The sequence below is a fragment of the Eurypyga helias genome, unplaced genomic scaffold (assembly GCF_000690775.1).
Source record: "Eurypyga helias isolate BGI_N326 unplaced genomic scaffold, ASM69077v1 scaffold323, whole genome shotgun sequence".
Taxonomy (NCBI): Eukaryota; Metazoa; Chordata; class Aves; order Eurypygiformes; family Eurypygidae; genus Eurypyga; species Eurypyga helias.
In genome coordinates this window covers 12,170-29,873 of record NW_010241591.1, presented here as the reverse complement: position 1 = coordinate 29,873, position 17,704 = coordinate 12,170, and the positions used below count along the sequence as shown (strand labels likewise).

The following is a 17,704-nucleotide window of genomic DNA, read 5'->3' as shown; positions in this document are numbered from 1 at the left end:
TGTCCAAAATCCATTCATTTAAAACAAGAGGAACAGGGTAAAAGAGCATGTATTAGTGAGTACTGGTTTTCCTTTTAGTTTTATCGTTTATTGCATTTTGTAGGAGAATTCCTTGCCTTTGTAGTAAAACTCGTGCTGTATTTTATACTCACCTTTATTGGTTTACAGACCAAATGTGTGTTTCTGCTTTCAGCATTTTGCCTTAGGTAAAGGAGATGAAGAAGTGATATCCACCCTTCATTACTTCTCAAAAGTTGTGGATGAGGTAATCTGAATTGCCAGTATTCTGTTTTTACAATGTAGGGCATTGGTGGGTTTTCTTTTGGTCTTTGTCCTTTTGACTCTGAGCCTTTCCACTGAGGGCTGGAATGTGCCTGGGGTTTATGGAATCATTTAACTGGGGGGGGAAAGAGGTATCATATGACCCTCTCATAATGGTTAGAGCTGTTTCTGTGGATTTGCCCTGCATGCTGTCCTCAGAGTGAAGATGAACTTCCTAAGTACGGGAATTAGAAAAGAGACTGAAAGGGGACATGTCATGTAGGCTGAGGCCATTTTAAATTTAATTCCATTTCAAAATTACATATACGTTTTTTCAAGCTTTAAACACAGCAATTTGAGTCAAAAGCTTCCAGGGACGGGTGCAGGGTGACTGTGAATTAGTGAGGTTACAGCTGAGTTGCCGTGAGGTCACGCAGAATCCGAGGATGTGTGGCGGAGGCTGCAGACGTGCCTGCTGAAGGCAGGGTTGGCACTGCAGCTGTGTGTGCTGAACACTTCTGCTGGCGGTTCAAGTATTGAGGTCTGCTTTTTGGGAGAGGACAAGAGAGAGGAGCGTTGTGGGGCAAAAAATAAGTTAAAATTTTTAGAGCCTATGGTTAACTACCAGTGTAGTGAGAGCAATTCCAAAGGTTAATTTTTCCCTTAGGCTTCTCCCACTGCACGTCTGCTCTCAGGGATACTTGAAGGGAGCATTTATTGTCACAAGTCTTGGACTTGTCTGTGTGAACTACAGACAAAACAAGAACACTCTCCTCCCCAAGTACAAGAGAACCACCCCATATGGGAGCAGAAATCCAAGAGTCTCTGTTCTGTTCAGGACATTTCCCCTCACAAGGACCTGCTCCATTCCTCAGCCTCCTTTTCTGTGTGTTCACTACCCCCTGTACCGCTTGCTCAGTTGCCTGTTCTACAGGCATTGGCTTGCCCTCCTTTAGTTTTGTATCGTCTGGTGGGAAATACTGACTTAATCCTCACCCACGTAACCCTGCCTAGAGACCTCCAGGATGCCGTAAGCAAGCAGGCAGGGCATCGTGTCAGTGTGTGGCACGCTCCTGGTTTGTAGTATCGGGCAGCAGTGTAACTGAGAGTTGTCCTACCCTCAACCCATCTGATACTCGTGGCGTGCTACTGCGGACACGAGAGCCTTGTCTTCATCCTGAACAGCCTCACACTAGCACTTTAAAGTATGTTTTGATGTGCTGAATTTTACAGAAACAGTTACAAAACCAAGAATATGAGACTGCTCCGAAGGCAAAATACTTGAATGGGACCTTTCATTGTGTTTGCCCTCTGTTGTGCTTGTGTCCCGGGTAACCCTCATGGGTGGGAAGAGATCCTAGTCATGGTGGTGAAACTGTAACGCTGTGGTGTAGAGACTAACAAAAGCTGGTTAATAAAGGCCAATTAGAGATTAAGTTCTGTTGGATTAAGCGTTAGAATTAATGGTCAAGTGAACTGCCCTAATTATGTGGGAAGTGAAAAGTTCATGGATCCTTGGAAAACGCCAAGCAGGAATTAAGCATTTAGGGAAAAATCCCCATCTGTCTTGCATATCTTGAGAAACGTGTTTTAAGCACTAATACATCCTCTTGTTTGTCTGCTGGGCACAGATGATAGGTGTGCTTCCGCAGCTGTAGAGTGCTGTTATTTTTATTTTAGCTGTGTTTTAGAGCATTCTTCTCCTCTCCGTTTCAGCTCAATATTCTTCATTCTGAACTGGCAAAACAGCTTGCCGATACTATGGTTCTTCCAATAATACAATTTCGGGAAAAGGATCTCACAGGTAAACTTTGTTTTAATTTTCCTCCTGCATCCCTTGCTTACTTCGTAATAACTGAGACACAATCCATGTAATAACTTGTTCTTTGATTCACAGAAAAGTGGGGTTTTATGTAATTATTTTTCTGCTGCAGAATTTCACTGACGGGTGCGTGCTTTTACTCAGACGCTGGGAGTTCAGCACGGAACTTTTTATGCGCCATGTGGTGCTAGTTTGAAAATACACAGCTTTGTTCTTTGCTGGGTCACTCTGCTGTTACACTAGTGTAATTCCACTGAAGTCAGTGATGGTGTAACTGCCCCATGAAGGGAAATTCAGCTCTGAACCTGGCTCACAAACATACTTATCCCACTTCAGAAGCTTGGGTTTCTTTGAAAAGCACAAGGAAGAATAGGTTTTTAACTTCAGAGCATAGTATGTTCCCTCCCTTTTGAGGAAGCGGTCTGCTTTAAATCCTTGCCATCCAAGGGCAGTTCCAAGTAACCTGATTGCACAAACTTGGCAATTCATTACTTAAACAGCAAAGCAATAATGCAAACATTTGGTGCAACTTCATATTGCACAAGTTCACATTCAGGGTCAAGGACACCCTAAGCTACTCGTGCAACAGAAGCATGATGTTTTTTACAGCAGTGTGGCCTGGGTTTTTTGTTTTGTTTTTAAGAAAAGCCCACTTCTCCACTGGCTAAGCTTAGTCCCGTTTACGTGCTTTTTAAAGATGCCGTTTTGGTGGGAGACAAGACAACTACAGCACAATAGTGACTGGTTTAGGCTCCTTATATCATCGCACCTCCCTTGACATTGTGAAGATATGAAGGTGTCTGTATTACTGGATATCTTGTTTATAAAATAATGTCAAATATAAAGCAGTATTTGGATGGTAGGATGCTGGTTCTGTAAGCGTTTTGCCACCTTTTTAATGTGGCATCACTGATACAGTGATTCTGCTCCCATCTTTATGGATTCTGCCCCCTGGTTCATAACAGAAGGCATAAAAAGAAAATGCAAGTGAAGCCTGTAACCAAAGCCTCAGCTGCTTCGTGACAAAAAATGAAAGTTCTTCAGCATCCCTGGATGTAAAAGTCTTTTCGGCTCTATTCAGCCACCCATCACCACCTCCATTTTTCTCTGACACAGTCTGTAGAACAGCATTTTTAGTAGAGGCCTGGTCACACTGAAATTTCATTGTAGGATTAAACACGGAAGCAAGGTAGATGAACTGTGTTCCTGTTTTCACTTTTGATCTTGTTATGTCTAGGTATTGAGTACTGTAGAAACTTCTAGGTATGAGTTAGTCAAAGCTGGGAAGAATTTCTGGTTTCCTGAATTAAAGCCGTGAAGTGCTCTGGGCAGAAAAAGGTGGCATGAAGGTGATTGATGAGTAGGTGGTTACAGATGATCAGAGACCATGATGACATCCTGTAATTTCCCCTTATTCTTTTCACAGTTGCATAATGTCTGTTCTTGTGAATATGCTTTCTCTGTAGCCTTTTGAGAAGGTTTTTGCCCTTTGCAGCTCTGTCGGTACGGACACTGAGAGTAGCTTGTGCCCAGCACTTGGGAAAGCACAGTCACCTGTTTAGTTTCTCTTCCTTCTACCTGCATCAGAAACTCCTGGCTTGTTAGGTAAGCAGCGTAGCCAGCAGTCAGGTGTGTTAGCTACATACTTCTTTTCACAGAGCATCTTAGTTCCACGTTGGTGAAGATTCACGTACAGGAAAGGGGCTTAGTTCATGTGTCTCTGGGACTTGCATTTCTTAGTATCCTGTAAGCACTGTCAGGAAGTTTTTCAGAAATGCTGGTCTTTTATGACAGTGGTGGGCCTTTTGTGATAACAAGCATACTGAAATGGTGCTTCCTTGGTAAATTACGCTGGCAGATGAGAAATCTTTTTTGTCGTGATAACTTGCTCAATCAAGTAAAATCACTTGACTCTTAATTTGCCATCTGCCTGTTCATTGCTCTAGCAGCTGACCTGGGTTATCATTTTCAAGACAGGCACAAGGATTGGAGTGACTTAGGTATCAAATGTGCCATAAATGGTCTCAGTTGAACAAAGTGTTTACAGCTGGTTTTACTTTGAAATGTGATTTCTGTTTTCCAGAAGTCAGCACATTGAAGGATCTTTTTGGCCTTGCCAGCAATGGTACGTTTCCCTGTTTTGTTTGTTTCTAATGGTGTGCACCTGTTATATCGCAGAAGACATCTTTAATCTGCGCACACATGTCGCATTTCTAACAAAAATCATATTCCTTATCTACAGAACATGACGTGTCCATGGCAAAGTATAGCAGGTTACCGAAACGGAGAGAAAATGAAAAGGTAACGAACGTGAAAGGGAAGAGGAAAAGCTTTCATCAGCTGTTCTGTCTGCATCCCTGTTTACTTCGGAACTTTGGAGAGTTCGTTGGTTAAATTCCCAGTAGCTTGAGTCCTTGTGATTTTGTTCCCTAGCAGACACAAAGTTTTTAAACATCAGTTCAGCAAAGTTATACCTGTTCTCTCCAACTTGGGCAAGTGATCAACTATTGTGCTGAACTCGAGCCCTTCGGATCCAGGGGAGCGCTTCAGACAGAGGCAATCCAAATGGCTATAAATAGATTTGTATAGGCCTACTGTTGTACAGCTGATGTCATGATGCTGTGTCACTGGGCACAATTCAGTGTGCACCGTCACAAAGCCTTGTGTCCGCTGTTTATGGAGCGTTCCATTTTCCCTTATCTTCTTTCCTGCTAGATTGCTCTGAATGGATTGTCATTCCGCTTGCAGTACCCACAACTCCTTTGGTGGGGATGTTTTACATTTCTTCTTCTTTTCCCGCTGGACCGGTATTCCAAAATATAGCCCTGTATGCCAGAAAGCGTGTGGTTGACCCTGTCCTGAGAGTGCCTCAGTTCCTCAGGATGGTCCTGTGAAGGAGATGCACTGCAGAACAGGCTGTGCTGTAGCATGTTGCAAATTATTCAATGTTGAATTCAGTGCTTGCAGGCTTGTGTTGTGATCTCGGCTGCAAACAGAGTTCTTGCACTGTTCTTGCACTGAGACTGGATCCAGAATGTCAGCTGTGGTAGTTACGTAGTTTATAGTCATGGGGGCTCCTTGCCAGGGAAGGGCCTGAAGTACTTGCTTTGTGTTTTGGATTTGCTTTCTTACTTTCTCATCCTTCGTTTCAGTGTGGAGAAATTTTGTAATGAGAGTTGTTTAGAGATGACTTGAAAATAGTCAGTAAATATATCCATGTGCACAGTAACACCTTGTCAACCTGTTTATTGTTTTTTATTCAGCTTAAGGCAGAAGTGGCCAAAGAAGTGGCAAACGCAAGGAGAAAGCAGCATCTTTCATCTCTGCAGTATTACTGTGCCCTGAATGCACTGCAGTACAGGAAGAGAGTGGCGATGATGGAACCTATGCTAGGTTATACACGAGGACAGGTATGGAGAGTAAAGCATCTGTATCCCTTAGACATGTCCCTGGGAAAAGCAAAACACTCTCCCTCTGCTTGCCTTTTTTTTTTTTTTTGAGAACTGACATGATAATGGTGGAGGTGGGGTTGGAGGGATGGAGGAGGGGACTTTATTCAGCCTGCCTAGATTCTAACTGATTTTGTTTGTGGCAGATAGTTGAATGTTCAGTTATCTGGGAAAGACACCAGTGGAAAAAATAAAAAATCCACTACTCTTCCATGCAAAATCAGCCTCGGGTTGATTTTTTTCATGGCCAAGCTGTCAGTGCAGCAGCATTTACTTCCACTGTTTACTCTGTCTGCACAAACTCTCCTGTGTAGCAGTTCCCTTCCTGTCACATAATGTTCAGCATACTGATGAGGAGTGTACACGATAGGGAACAGAGCATGCACTGGGGAGCGGGAAGGACAGAACAGTGCAGTGAATCGAGCATAAGGCTGGCAAATCCTGTTGCTGTGCTTTATTCTGCCAGCAGTTGGAGAGAACATTCTGAAGTCTGTAAAATGCAGTAGTAATACTGCTAATCTGACTCTCCAGCATGTCGGGAGGATCAACAAACTAGTATTTTCCCACCCCTTGACTCTCACTACCACCCATTTTAAGGGTCTCTTGTGCTTTGATATTGGTAAAAGAAAGCATTGGGAAAATTAATGAGAGTTGGGTTGTGAAAACAAAAAGTGGATGTAGTGGTCTGTTTGAAATTGTAGTGTGGATCACCATCTCCATTACCCTGTGTCTTTTGCAGATCATGTGCCCTATATAAAAAAGGTAATAAATCAGAATTCAGTCACTTTCCCCACCACGGGAGTTCACGCTGTTTCTCTGCTGTAATTACACTGAGCAAAAGAATTGCATTGGTTTCCTTTACTGGAAGCCAAAGAGAGACTTCTTTCCCTGTACTTTATCTGTCAAAACTGCCGTTTGTCAGTGTTTTATCCAGGAAAATCTTAGGTTGTCATGGGAATGAGTGAGTAGCCAGAAGCCAGTTGATACCAATGCTTAAATACGGTGAACTGCCCTTCAGCTTTTAAAGTATATATTTTCTTTATTAATTACTCAGAGTGTGTTTCATATTTCACATTTACAAAGAATAAGCAGGCTGTAAGGAATTTTTGGAAGAAGCAGTGGCTAATACAGGGTTTATTTGACTGAAAACTGATACCAAATTTTATTTGGGCTTGAGTCTCTCATTTTCATCAGTGGAATTTGGAGCTCTTCCCTCCTGAAGTAGGCTTCTGAAATAGAACAGGTGAATCCTTCTGTAAGACAGGATGCTTTCTCTCCTTTGGGTGTAAAAGGAGTCTGTGATCAATAATGTGGTTGCAGAAATCTGAGTTACAGTTAAGAGGAATCCAGTGTCCCAAGGTTAGGCAAAAGGAGTGGAATTGCAAGTAAAATTGGATGAAATAGTTAATAAATTGTTTAACAGACAAGAATTTGCTTTTACATCTCCTTCCAGAGTAGCTCGCTGATTAATTTTTTTTTTTAAAAGCTAATTAATTGCACTCACAGGCTAGCCTTGTCTGTGTTTCACACAGTTGCTGCTAGGTCCTAACGATGACCGTGCGCCCCGCAGCGGGTAAGCCAAGGTCAGGTCCACACGGGGTGCTTTGCCGCTGTTGCATGCCTGCTGAGCCACAGCAGCTGGGAGAGCTCATCTTCTCTCACAAAATGCGCACTTGGGCCTTAGCAGCCTTTTTTAGCTCCCTCAGTAGAACAAAATCCATGGTACATCCAAAGTTCATACAACTGACTGCCCTGGAGGCTTCTGCTAGCACAGCTACGCTTTATCGCTTTCCTGACTGACTTTGCCAGGGCAGCTTAAAAATTTCCAGGTTGGAGTTGGTGGTCCAGGTTTGGCTGCTTAATCTAACGGATGATTTGTGTCCCATTCCTTGATATGGTGGTGTGGCATGCAGTGGCTCACAACACCACTAGACCCAGTTCTGCACGGTGCTAGTGTGGGAGAAGGCTACCCATTCCCTTGCTCCAGTCGCTGAGCTAGTTCCTTGGAAACCTATCTGTCAGCCCCCAGTAGCTTATGCAAAGGGTGAAGTGTGAAAGGGTGGAAAGTTGCAAAAGCGAGAAGTACAAAGAAAGGCAATGCAGCTGCCTTGGCCGTGTGTTTGATTGTCAGCCGAAAGTACGGGTCATGGTGGGGTCGCTGCTAACACGGTCCCCACAATCCGTTATTTGTCTGCCACAGCCAGGATAACTTCACTGCCCGCTTGTTTTTTGTTTGTTTTCAGATCAACTTTTTTAAGAAAGGAGCAGAGATGTTTTCCAAAAGAATGGACAGCTTTCTGTCGTCTGTTTCAGACATGGTTCAAAGGTAACACAAACCTGTAGAGCTGTAACCTTCCGCAGATAGCAGAGTGCCTCTGTTTCTTTCTCGTGAGAGCCCTCCCATGCTTGCGTTGCGTTGCTGGGCATGTGTTGTTCAAGGAGCAGGTGGAACGGAGTTGTGCTTGTACCTGTAAAGGAAAATGCTGTCAGTGCACTGCAGAGTATTTTTACAGTATGGCCAGGATTCACATGCTTTCTTACATCCCTCTGTCTCTTCATGGACGCAGGGCATGGTGTCTGGTCTTGGAATGGGTTAATAGAGGTGGTATAATAGAGCTAAAATGCATGCTGAATTTGAGGTATTTATATACTTGCTGAGTCTTCCGTAATAATACTGTTAACAGTATTAACCTCCCAAATAAGGGTTTAGGGCCTGCAGCGTTTGCTGTTGTAGCCACACAAGGCAAACAAAACTCCTTGCCCTAGAGACCATACTCATTGCATCCAGTATAGCCTCTATCAGTCCACTGAGTTCAACCTGCTTTGGCTAAGTCCTTATTTCAATACACCGCCTCACTTTTGTTCTCCTAACTTTGTGATTATTTTTGCACCACCTGCCCCTCCTTGTAGTGAAGATTGATGTTTTATTGATAATTAAGTCCCTGTAAATGTAAACTTTACATTTAAGATGTCATCATATTAGAGGGAACATGAATAATTTAAAATAAATCAGCTGGAACACTAAACAGTCTTTGACATTATTGCTTCATACCTTTCATGCTGGACTCTATCCAAGTCGTTACTTGCTCTGACTGTGGTGGCACTTTAAATAATGCATACTTGTTAATTTGAGAGCAGTGTTATAAGTAATCTCCCTAGATAGTAGATTCTTTCACTAAATGGTTTTCTACTTCCTGTACCTCTCTACATCCTTATCTATCTTTCTCCCCTCACTCCTGAAATAAGTCCCTCCACAGTGTACACAGCATTGGTACAGACTGGAGGGCAGATTTTGAACTCCCCTGACAGGGTGCCCTTTATTCCGTGAGGCTCGTGTCTTACAGGAGCGGTGAGGATCCTGCCATTGGATCCTCACCACAGAATAAGCCCTTGTTTTCCAAAGTCTGATAGATCTGAATTCTGGGTAGTACACAGTAGCAAATGGCAGCAGAAACAGGCTGCTCAGTTGGTTGGCTGCGTCTGAGTCTTGTGTTTTAAATCTGTCGCACAGCAAAGCTTGAAAGTACAACTCCGATGTAACTCGTGCAGGAGCGTGACCTCCGCGGTAAAAACAAGAGAGACGCTTGCAGAACTCTGAATGACGCCGTGCCACTTAGCAGTTACTGGCACAGGACATGGTTTCTTGACTTAAGATTACACAGCCACTGAAAACCGGGCTGCCCACTCCTTTCCTTCTTTCGTGCTGGGATCACAAGGCCTCAGTGAGTCAGATCTGCTTGCTGATCAAGCTAAAAGCTTTTTATTTGCCAGATTGGTTTTCTTGGAACAAGAAGCCAGCGAGACCCATGGTGCAGTTACAGAATTTCAGCAGCGATGTAGTCCTGCATCCACTTAAGCTTACTGTGAAAATGAGTCTTCATATTTAAAAGTATTTTCATTTATACAGTGAATATTGCTAACAGCGTAAAAACAGGTGAAAGAGGACAGAGCATTAAAATAGTCTCAGTAACCAATTGGTCTAATTGCCTCCAACGCATACAATTTCAGAATTGTCAGCTTTTCTCTCCCTTCTACCTTGGAGATAAGAGAAACACACCTCAGGAAGAAGAATCCAGCCTTGGGAATTATGAAAATGCCAGGACAGTTTTGTCGGAAGCAACTTGTGGTGCAACAAAAAAGACTGATCAGAAGATTCATTGAAGTAGCGTTTATGTAAAACCTGACAGCACTGTTCCATTTTACTTCAACATGGAATTTAAATAATTCTTACTCTGACATTTAATGATGATGTTGAAAGGCACTGGCTTGCAAAATATGGTCTAATTTACTTCAGATCCCTTACATGACTTGGCTAGGTGGTAAGACCCACACAGCCGGTGTCATTTTGGAGGTGATGTGGAAGCTTAGGAAGCCTCAGCTTTTGAAGGATGCAGAAAAGCTGGAAATAAGGTGACATGAAACAAACACCGTGATGCAAGAGTGACTCTTCCTCTGGCCAGCCAGATGCTGCTCGGTGCTGACTTCAATACAGCACTGTGTCTCTAGATCACTGCAACAGGTGGAGGATGTCACCAGCTTCTACAGAAAACTGGGGAGGAGAACGGGAGAAGAATCCTATGGACTTGCCATGTACACAGTACAGGCTTTTTGCCACCATCAGAGACGGGAGAGAGGACTACATGGATCTCTGGTCCTGCTGCGTGTTCTGTGCTCTTGTTCTCCAAAAACTTTAACCGCTTGGGTGGGAAGCAGGGAGACAGTTGCTTATTGCATAGGTGCAGGTCTGACTTTCTAAAGCATGCAATGCCAGGTATTCTTACGTTCCCGCCCCGTGAGTTTTCCTAGTAGGCCGGATACCATTAATAACTCCTTGAGTTTGGAGAAGTTAAATAAATTAAATATTTCGTGAGGCTGAGAAACAATTCTCACAGCTTCTTCTTGTGTCGCATCCTCTGGCCCCCTGGCCATCTTGGGGACTCTTCACTTGCCTTTCTGTCCATGTTTCCTGTGCTGGGGCACCAAAACCCAACACTGAACTCCCGTTGGAGTCTCTCAAGGGCTGAACAGACAGGAATAATTTCTTCCTTTGACCCGCTGGCGATACTCTTGCTCATGCAGCACAGGATGCGACACCAGGACATGGTGCTGGCTCATGTTCAACTTGTCCTTTGCTGAAAGCTGCTTTCTATCCAGATGCCGCCCACCCTTCACGGCTCCATGGGGTTATTCCATTCCAGGCAGGACTTTGTATGTGCTGAACTTGATGGGACTTCTGTCTGCCCATTTCTGCAGCATGTCAAGGTGCTTCTGAACAGCAGCCCTCCACTCTACTATATCTGTCAGTCAGTCTTCCCAGTTTGGTGTCATCTGCTCCTGTGGGTTGTCCAGCTCTTATTAAGGACTGTAAACCTGTAAGCATATGCATCTTGTCTCTTTACGCTCAGATAACATTTTCTGGGAGTAGTTCCCTATTGTATGCCTCTTCCTTCCATTCTTTCCTAACTGCACTGGTTTATCTAGTCCCAAGAGAAAGCCTTGGACATGTAGTCTTTTATTTCCTATAAAGTCTGTTCTAAAAATAAATGTTCTCTTTGCACTACTTTCCAGTATAATCTCAACTGACATTTTTGTTCATTTTGGTTTACTGATGTCAGCTATATCCTGGCATGAATGGATTAACGATGCTTTGGGTTTCTTGTGTTTTCTTTCCAGCATACAGGGAGAGCTGGATGCTGAAGCTGAAAAAATGAGGGTATCCCAGCAGGACTTAATTGCAGTTAATGAATCTGTTTATACCCCTGATTCTGATGTAACTTCACCTGCTATCAACAGAAATCTCATCCAGAAGGCTGGCTACCTTAATCTTAGAAAGTAAGATGACTCTTGCTACCTACTGGTTTGTTCAGTTGCTGACTGGTGGTACATAGTGTTTTTAGGTTGTAAAGACTCCTCAGGTGATGATGTTTGAGGCTCCTGAATCACTGTGGTAGCTGTAGTCTCAGCTCCTAAGTAGCTCTGTCATCTCTGGTAATGTGTTTTAGAAGCTTTAACCAAATTAGAGGCATTTGAGACTCTTGTGAGGAAAACAGAAGTTTGCTTCTGGTTGACATCACCTACAGGGATGATTTCCTGCATTCAAGTGGCTAAAAATTAGAAACTGATGGGGCTGGGTTCAGATTGTTCCCTTACTTCTTTCGGGTAAGGAAAACATGGTGTTTACAAAAGTAAACAGTGTATTTTGTAGTTAGTACATGTTTTCATAAACTACCTCCTCTACCTAAATAAAACCTTTAAGGACAAGACAAGCGTGTATGAATGTACCACACGTAGTTACTGTAGCGGATTTTCCAGATGACATCTTTCATCAACTTCTGCAGGAGCTCTGTGTATTGGTGGCATGTAGTAGCCCTCCTTATGTCACTGATTAAGTATCAGTCTATTCCTGTTTGCCTAGGAATGGGGTTTTTGTGTGTGTGTGGCCTTCTAAGACCTGGATTATGTCATAGGACTCCATAGCTAGGGAGAAGATGTATTCTGAGATGCCACTTGCAGAAGATACTTTTAAAAATTATGATAGTTTGTGCTGAAATTGTTCATGCTGCTCTTCAGCTTGAAAATATAGATTTTTTTTTTTTCTAATCCATTTTAATAGTATTTCATGTCAGTTACTCAATACCAATAATTCTTAGCTAGAAAAACACTGGAGAGAAAGTTTTTAACTTGGGAAGTTTGGAATCAGTTTAATTCTTCAGCTTTAATTAAGGATTAATCTCTGCTAAGAATAGGTGCTGCTTTTACTTCTTAACAGAGACTCATAAAAAAAAGATTCCAGGGTTGAAGATAAAGTCCAGATTAGCATCAGGGAATGTTTGCAGTTTCATGTATGTTTGGAGTCAGTTCTAAATAGTAATGAGCCTTTATCACTGCATCTTCTCCCCAGTAAAACAGGTCTGGTGACTACAACTTGGGAAAGACTCTACTTCTTCACTCAAGGTGGCAACTTGATGTGTCAGCCAAGGGGAGCAGTAGCTGGAGGATTGATTCAGGACCTGGACAACTGCTCTGTTATGGCTGTAGATTGTGAAGACAGAAGATACTGCTTTCAGATCACTACTCCTACAGGCAAAACGTATGAGACAGGTTTTATTTGAGGACAGCCGGTCACACCTACCCTTTCAGATGCTGTTTCATCTAAAACATGCTTGCTAAAATAGTAAGCCTTTCTGGGTTTCCAGAAGGGTGTTTCTGAATTAAAAGCATGTTCCTTCCCATCCTCCCCCACAACTGCCTGAACAGCACATGCGGTATCCTTCAGCTGTAGCTTATCTGGGATTTTTCTTCCTGTGGTGGTTAATAGATACAGAGCTTGGAGACATTACTGTAAACCTGGAGTCAAACAGTCCTGGTGTCCTCTGTTAGCACTGATACACTGTGTTTATATTTTAGGGGTATAACCCTTCAAGCAGAAAGCAAGAAAGAATATGAGGAGGTAAAAATACTTTCTTAATGCTGTTATTCTTCTGTACAAGTGAGTTTGAGGAGTTCAGTTTCATTTTTGCCTTCCAGTGGATATGTGCCATCAACAACATCTCCAGACAGATCTATCTCACTGACAATCCAGAGGTGGGAGCTTGTTTCCATCTTTCAGTCTGGTCCTTCCAGCTTGCTTTCCTGTTGTTCTCCACGTGGCAATGGAAAGTGTGTGTGTAAAAGAGCTGTTCGGACTTGTTTCCGTAGGCAGCTGCAATCAAGTTGAATCAGACAGCCCTACAAGCAGTGACTCCCATCACCAGCCTTGGGAAGAAACATGAAGCTCACCACCCCAGGTAACACTCTCACTAGCACGGATGAGAGGCTGTGTGCTCAGTCGCCCTCTTTCCACAGGGCAGCAGTCACCCGGGACAAAGCCGGGTCCAGGCCCTGGCTTTGCAGCAGCAAATTCCTCTGCTTCTGCTGTTTCCTGCTGGAAGCCTTAGGAGGGGCTAAGCATTGAGGGTACTGCTGATTGCTCCAAGTTACGGCTTTGAAGCTCCTTGCGGTTGCCACTGGGATTTTCCTTCAGCAGCAAACGCGATGTTTTCCATACCTGTGAGTGCTTTGCCGTGAGGGAATGGTCTGTCGCACGGATCGTACAGCACAGGCCCCTGTGTACACCGAAGTGGGAATATTCTTGCGTATCACCTCAAGCAGTCCGTCTGTCGCAGGAACGTGCCTTACGCAGCTGTCAGAATAACTACTCTTGTGCTCATTCAGGTCATTCATTAAAGCTCCCCTCCTTCAAAAATTGTTCATAGTTCTCTAGGATATGCCTGTATTAAGAAACGTGCGGGGTGTGTATGGTTCTTTGTGTCCACATGAGCCTAGCATCTCGCTCGGTGGGAATTCTTCAGCCTTGGTCATCAGAGTTGGCTTTCAAGGCCAGTGCTGGACTGAAATCCTGTGTTCAGAAGCAGTGTCGTAAATAAAACAGGGCAGGACTGTGTCACACCGACTTCAACGTGAAGACACTTCTCTGTCATTTTTGTCAGAAAACTGTAAATCCTTACCCAGATATTTACTTCTAGGAATTCAAACCTTTTCCAGATCTTCTGCCTGTCAGCCCAGTGCCTTTAAAATGATGTATGATTCCCTTTAGCATGATTGCTTACAGATTCCAAGGGTTCCCTGTAGCCATGGGGAATGCCAGTCAATTTCTTTCTAATTTTATTTACAGTACAGCTGTTCCTCTTTGATTACAGATTTAGAGAGTATTGCTGTCTGTTTCACTAGGCAAAGAAAAGAGCCACTTTGTTTTCATTGATCTCTCAAATCACTTTTACGTCTGTCTGCAACCAGAAAGCTTTCTAGAATTAGAAGGATGCTGCTAGTAAACCCAGCGTACCGTCTGTAGTAACGTCTGTGTAGTTAAATCTTCTGTAGCTGTAGGAAACTTAAGAATTTCATTCTCTTTGAGAAAAGCTGCAGGAACAGATCCCGCCCAGTGTGTAAGGCCTGTTAACTGTCGCAGTGTAACAAACCTGTGGCCAAGTAAGTCCTTGGAACCAGGTCGGGGTCACCACTGACACCTGTAGACCCAAATCCAGGTCTCTGCGGTGCGAACTGATAACGTGGCTGCTGGAGGGCAGGGAGGCAGGCGGCAGCCAGCTGCGGAATGTCTCGCCGCGCTCGGAGTTCACCTGCATTCAGGCTTGCTGTACAGCCATTACTTTTCCTAAATAAATGTAGGTACCAAAAAAGAAGAGATTTTTATTAGAGCCCTCAGTAACAGGTAAATAGGAAAATACTGTTATTTACATTTATGTATAGTTATGCAATCCTGCTTTGGAGTTTTGAGTAATCTTGCCTCCCTTCCAGAGCAAAGATAGGGTGCCATTCATTGACTGAAACATGTATTTTTTCCATTTTCACTTTAGCCAGAATGTAAAAAATACGGAAAACGATAAAATAATTCCCACTGAACCAGCTGGCACTCAAGACTCCACACAGCTCATTGCTCCTGGAACACCGATTCAGTTTGATATCGTACTGCCTGCCACAGAATTCCTGGACCAGAACAGAGGTGGCAGGTATGGCTAACGGCGTGATTGCAGGGGAGGAGCTCAGGTAGCGCTGCATCTGTGTGCCTGGGGGCCAGATAACTCAGAGTTCTCATTCTTATTTCACAGGCGTGCAAACCCATTTGGAGAGTCTGAAGACGGCAGCAAAGATGAGGAGGAAGGTCAGTGCTTCATTTTTCCAGCTAAAATGGGTTGTGGGTTTAGGCTTAATTCAGCCTGTCAGCTCTCCAGTGTCTTTTAATGAAGGCATGTGGCAGCACGGAGCAGCGGTAACAGACCCGTAGCTGACGGTAGTTACCTTTCAGAAGCCAGCCTTTTAAACATGCTGCCTGTGGAAACACACCTTTTTCCTTGACAGTCCAAGCTGTATTCAGATCAGGTGTATTTCAAACTCTAAAGGCAAAAAGATTTGTTGTGCTGGGGTTTTTTTTAGTTTTCTTTTTCTTTTTTTTTTTAAAGTAGCTGTGGATTTCTTTAGGAAGGGTTTGCTGGGACTGCCTTCTGTAATTCTGCTCAAGTTTGAGGCTGCTCAGTAGCCATTTCCTACCCACGTGTACGCTGCAATGCAGAGCCTAAATCTCACAGAGGCCCAGCACAGAGCTAGCAGCAGCAAGGAGTCTCTCCATGACGGGAAGGGTTCCTTACTGCTGCCCCGTTTCCTTCCTCCCTGTGACAAGCCAGTGAAAGGCAGCACTTCTGACCTTCCAGCATGTTCAGGGCTCAGACTCTGGCTGCTCTCCTCTTCCTCCGTGCCAGTTCGAGCCACTGCCTGGAGCCCACAGCCCCTGTCAGAAAACCACTGGCAGAACCAAAGCTGAACCTATGGATTTGAACACTTGCTTGTGTCTGCTGTCCCGCTGGAGGCAGGATGGCTGTGACGGCAGAGTAGCTGTGACAAGCAGGCACCTCTGCGCTGGCAGCAGCGGCACCCTGCTCCGCTGCAGCGCGTGGGAGAGAGCACTGCCCTGCGTCTCGGGCTGCACTAGTGGGTCTGCCCAGCTCAGCTCAAGCTGATGCCTCCCCATCTTCACGGCGCCTTGTGCGATGTAGGCACAGCGGTTGTAACCTCCCAACAGCCACGGTCAGCAGGGCTCACCCCGCTTTACCTCGCTCACCGCCAGCCATAACGGGAGCCTGATGGCTTCGTCGCATCCTTGGTTGTGCAAAGGAGTCTCTTGGTGATAGTGGGCAAGGAAGGCGTTAAGGAAAACCTCATTGGAACCAGCTGCATGGAAGGTCAGGACACGGAAGGAAGGGAGGAGGGACAAGGTGTAAAGATAACAGCTAATTTGATGGAAGCCAAGGCTTGTGCACAATCATTATCACAGTGTGTGTGCACTTGATAACGAGACAGGCAAGGGGATCTTATTGGCTAATCACGTAAGGCATCACTTACACTTTTAAAGCTTCTAAGCAACTGTGGCTTTTTTTTTGTTTGGGATTTTTTTGGTGGTTGTTTTGTTGTTGTTGTTGGGTTTTTTCCCTACTCGCAGCCAGTCCCAGCACTGTTTAAAACTGGGTCAGCGCTGCCTGGCTCAGCAGGATGTTGCCACTCACAGCAGTCAGCACCCACAGCCTCATTGTGGAATTTCCAACATGATAAAAACACTTTCATTGATAACTTGAGCCACTGGAAAATCTAAGCAGGACGGTGGAGGAAGTTACGGCTTTTGTCTTCCAGATTCCCTCTTGCAGCAGATGTTCGTGGTTCGGTTTTTGGGCTCCATGGCTGTGCAGTCAGACGACACGAGTGAGGTGATCTACGAAGCTATGAGACAAGTGCTAGCTGCTCGTGCCATCCACAACATCTTCCGTATGACTGAATCCCACCTCATGGTCACCAGCAAGAGCTTGAGGTGTGGTGAAACCTTCAGCGTGTCAACGTGCTGTTCTCTTCATGTGGCTTGGGGTTGGGAAAGTAGTTCTGGTTTTGTTTTTCCAAGAAATACACCCTTTGAGGGAGCAAGATACCGATTCACTTTAGTTAGTGGCTTAAAAATGTCTCTTTTCTTACACTGTAGTATCTAGAAATCACCCTCCTAAGTTGTAAGAACATCCAAAGTTTAGGGGACGCAGCGGGGCTGTAAAGCCTTGCAAAGATACAGAAATGGATGCAGATTCTCTTCCCCTACACACAGCAGCAGCGAGCGAGCTGTGGCTGTCCTGTTGTCAGGATTGTCACTGTAGAACATGCTGCTACAAGACATGCGCTTCAGCTGGGGCGCGCTCACGTCCGTGTGCCCATTGGTGGGTTAGCAGCCAGGATGCTTACCGGGATTCAGGAGGAGACGGACTCCACGCGCCCAGCAGCTGGGAGTCAGGGTCTAGAGCTGAACGCGGCCGTCAACCCACTCAGTCACAGATAAAGCATTTGACTCCACACATGGGTTTCCTCACCTGTAAAGCTGCTGCAGTGCTCGCCCTACTGTTACCTCGAATCTACTAACGTGGGTTAGCAGCCAGGATGCTTACCGGGATTCAGGAGGAGACGGACTCCACGCGCCCAGCAGCTGGGAGTCAGGGTCTAGAGCTGAACGCGGCCGTCAACCCACTCAGTCACAGATAAAGCATTTGACTCCACACATGGGTTTCCTCACCTGTAAAGCTGCTGCAGTGCTCGCCCTACTGTTACCTCGAATCTACTAACGATCGCT

At 44.7% G+C, this 17,704-nt stretch overlaps 1 protein-coding gene across 1 annotated transcript in view; it reads left to right on the top strand.

Moving 5' to 3' along the window:
• APPL2 (adaptor protein, phosphotyrosine interaction, PH domain and leucine zipper containing 2) overlaps positions 1-17,704 on the top strand; it is a gene marked incomplete at its 5' end in the record, with an annotated part of 30,440 nt that overhangs the window by 10,776 nt on the left and 1,960 nt on the right. Inside the window, 14 exons of the mRNA XM_010148777.1 lie at positions 194-265; positions 1,978-2,065; positions 4,167-4,208; positions 4,326-4,384; positions 5,347-5,493; positions 7,776-7,858; positions 11,206-11,364; positions 12,434-12,622; positions 12,940-12,982; positions 13,060-13,116; positions 13,231-13,319; positions 14,907-15,059; positions 15,159-15,211; positions 16,732-16,906. Coding sequence (XP_010147079.1) covers positions 194-265; positions 1,978-2,065; positions 4,167-4,208; positions 4,326-4,384; positions 5,347-5,493; positions 7,776-7,858; positions 11,206-11,364; positions 12,434-12,622; positions 12,940-12,982; positions 13,060-13,116; positions 13,231-13,319; positions 14,907-15,059; positions 15,159-15,211; positions 16,732-16,906 — 1,409 coding nt within the window. The remainder of the gene's footprint in view (positions 1-193; positions 266-1,977; positions 2,066-4,166; positions 4,209-4,325; positions 4,385-5,346; positions 5,494-7,775; positions 7,859-11,205; positions 11,365-12,433; positions 12,623-12,939; positions 12,983-13,059; positions 13,117-13,230; positions 13,320-14,906; positions 15,060-15,158; positions 15,212-16,731; positions 16,907-17,704) is intronic.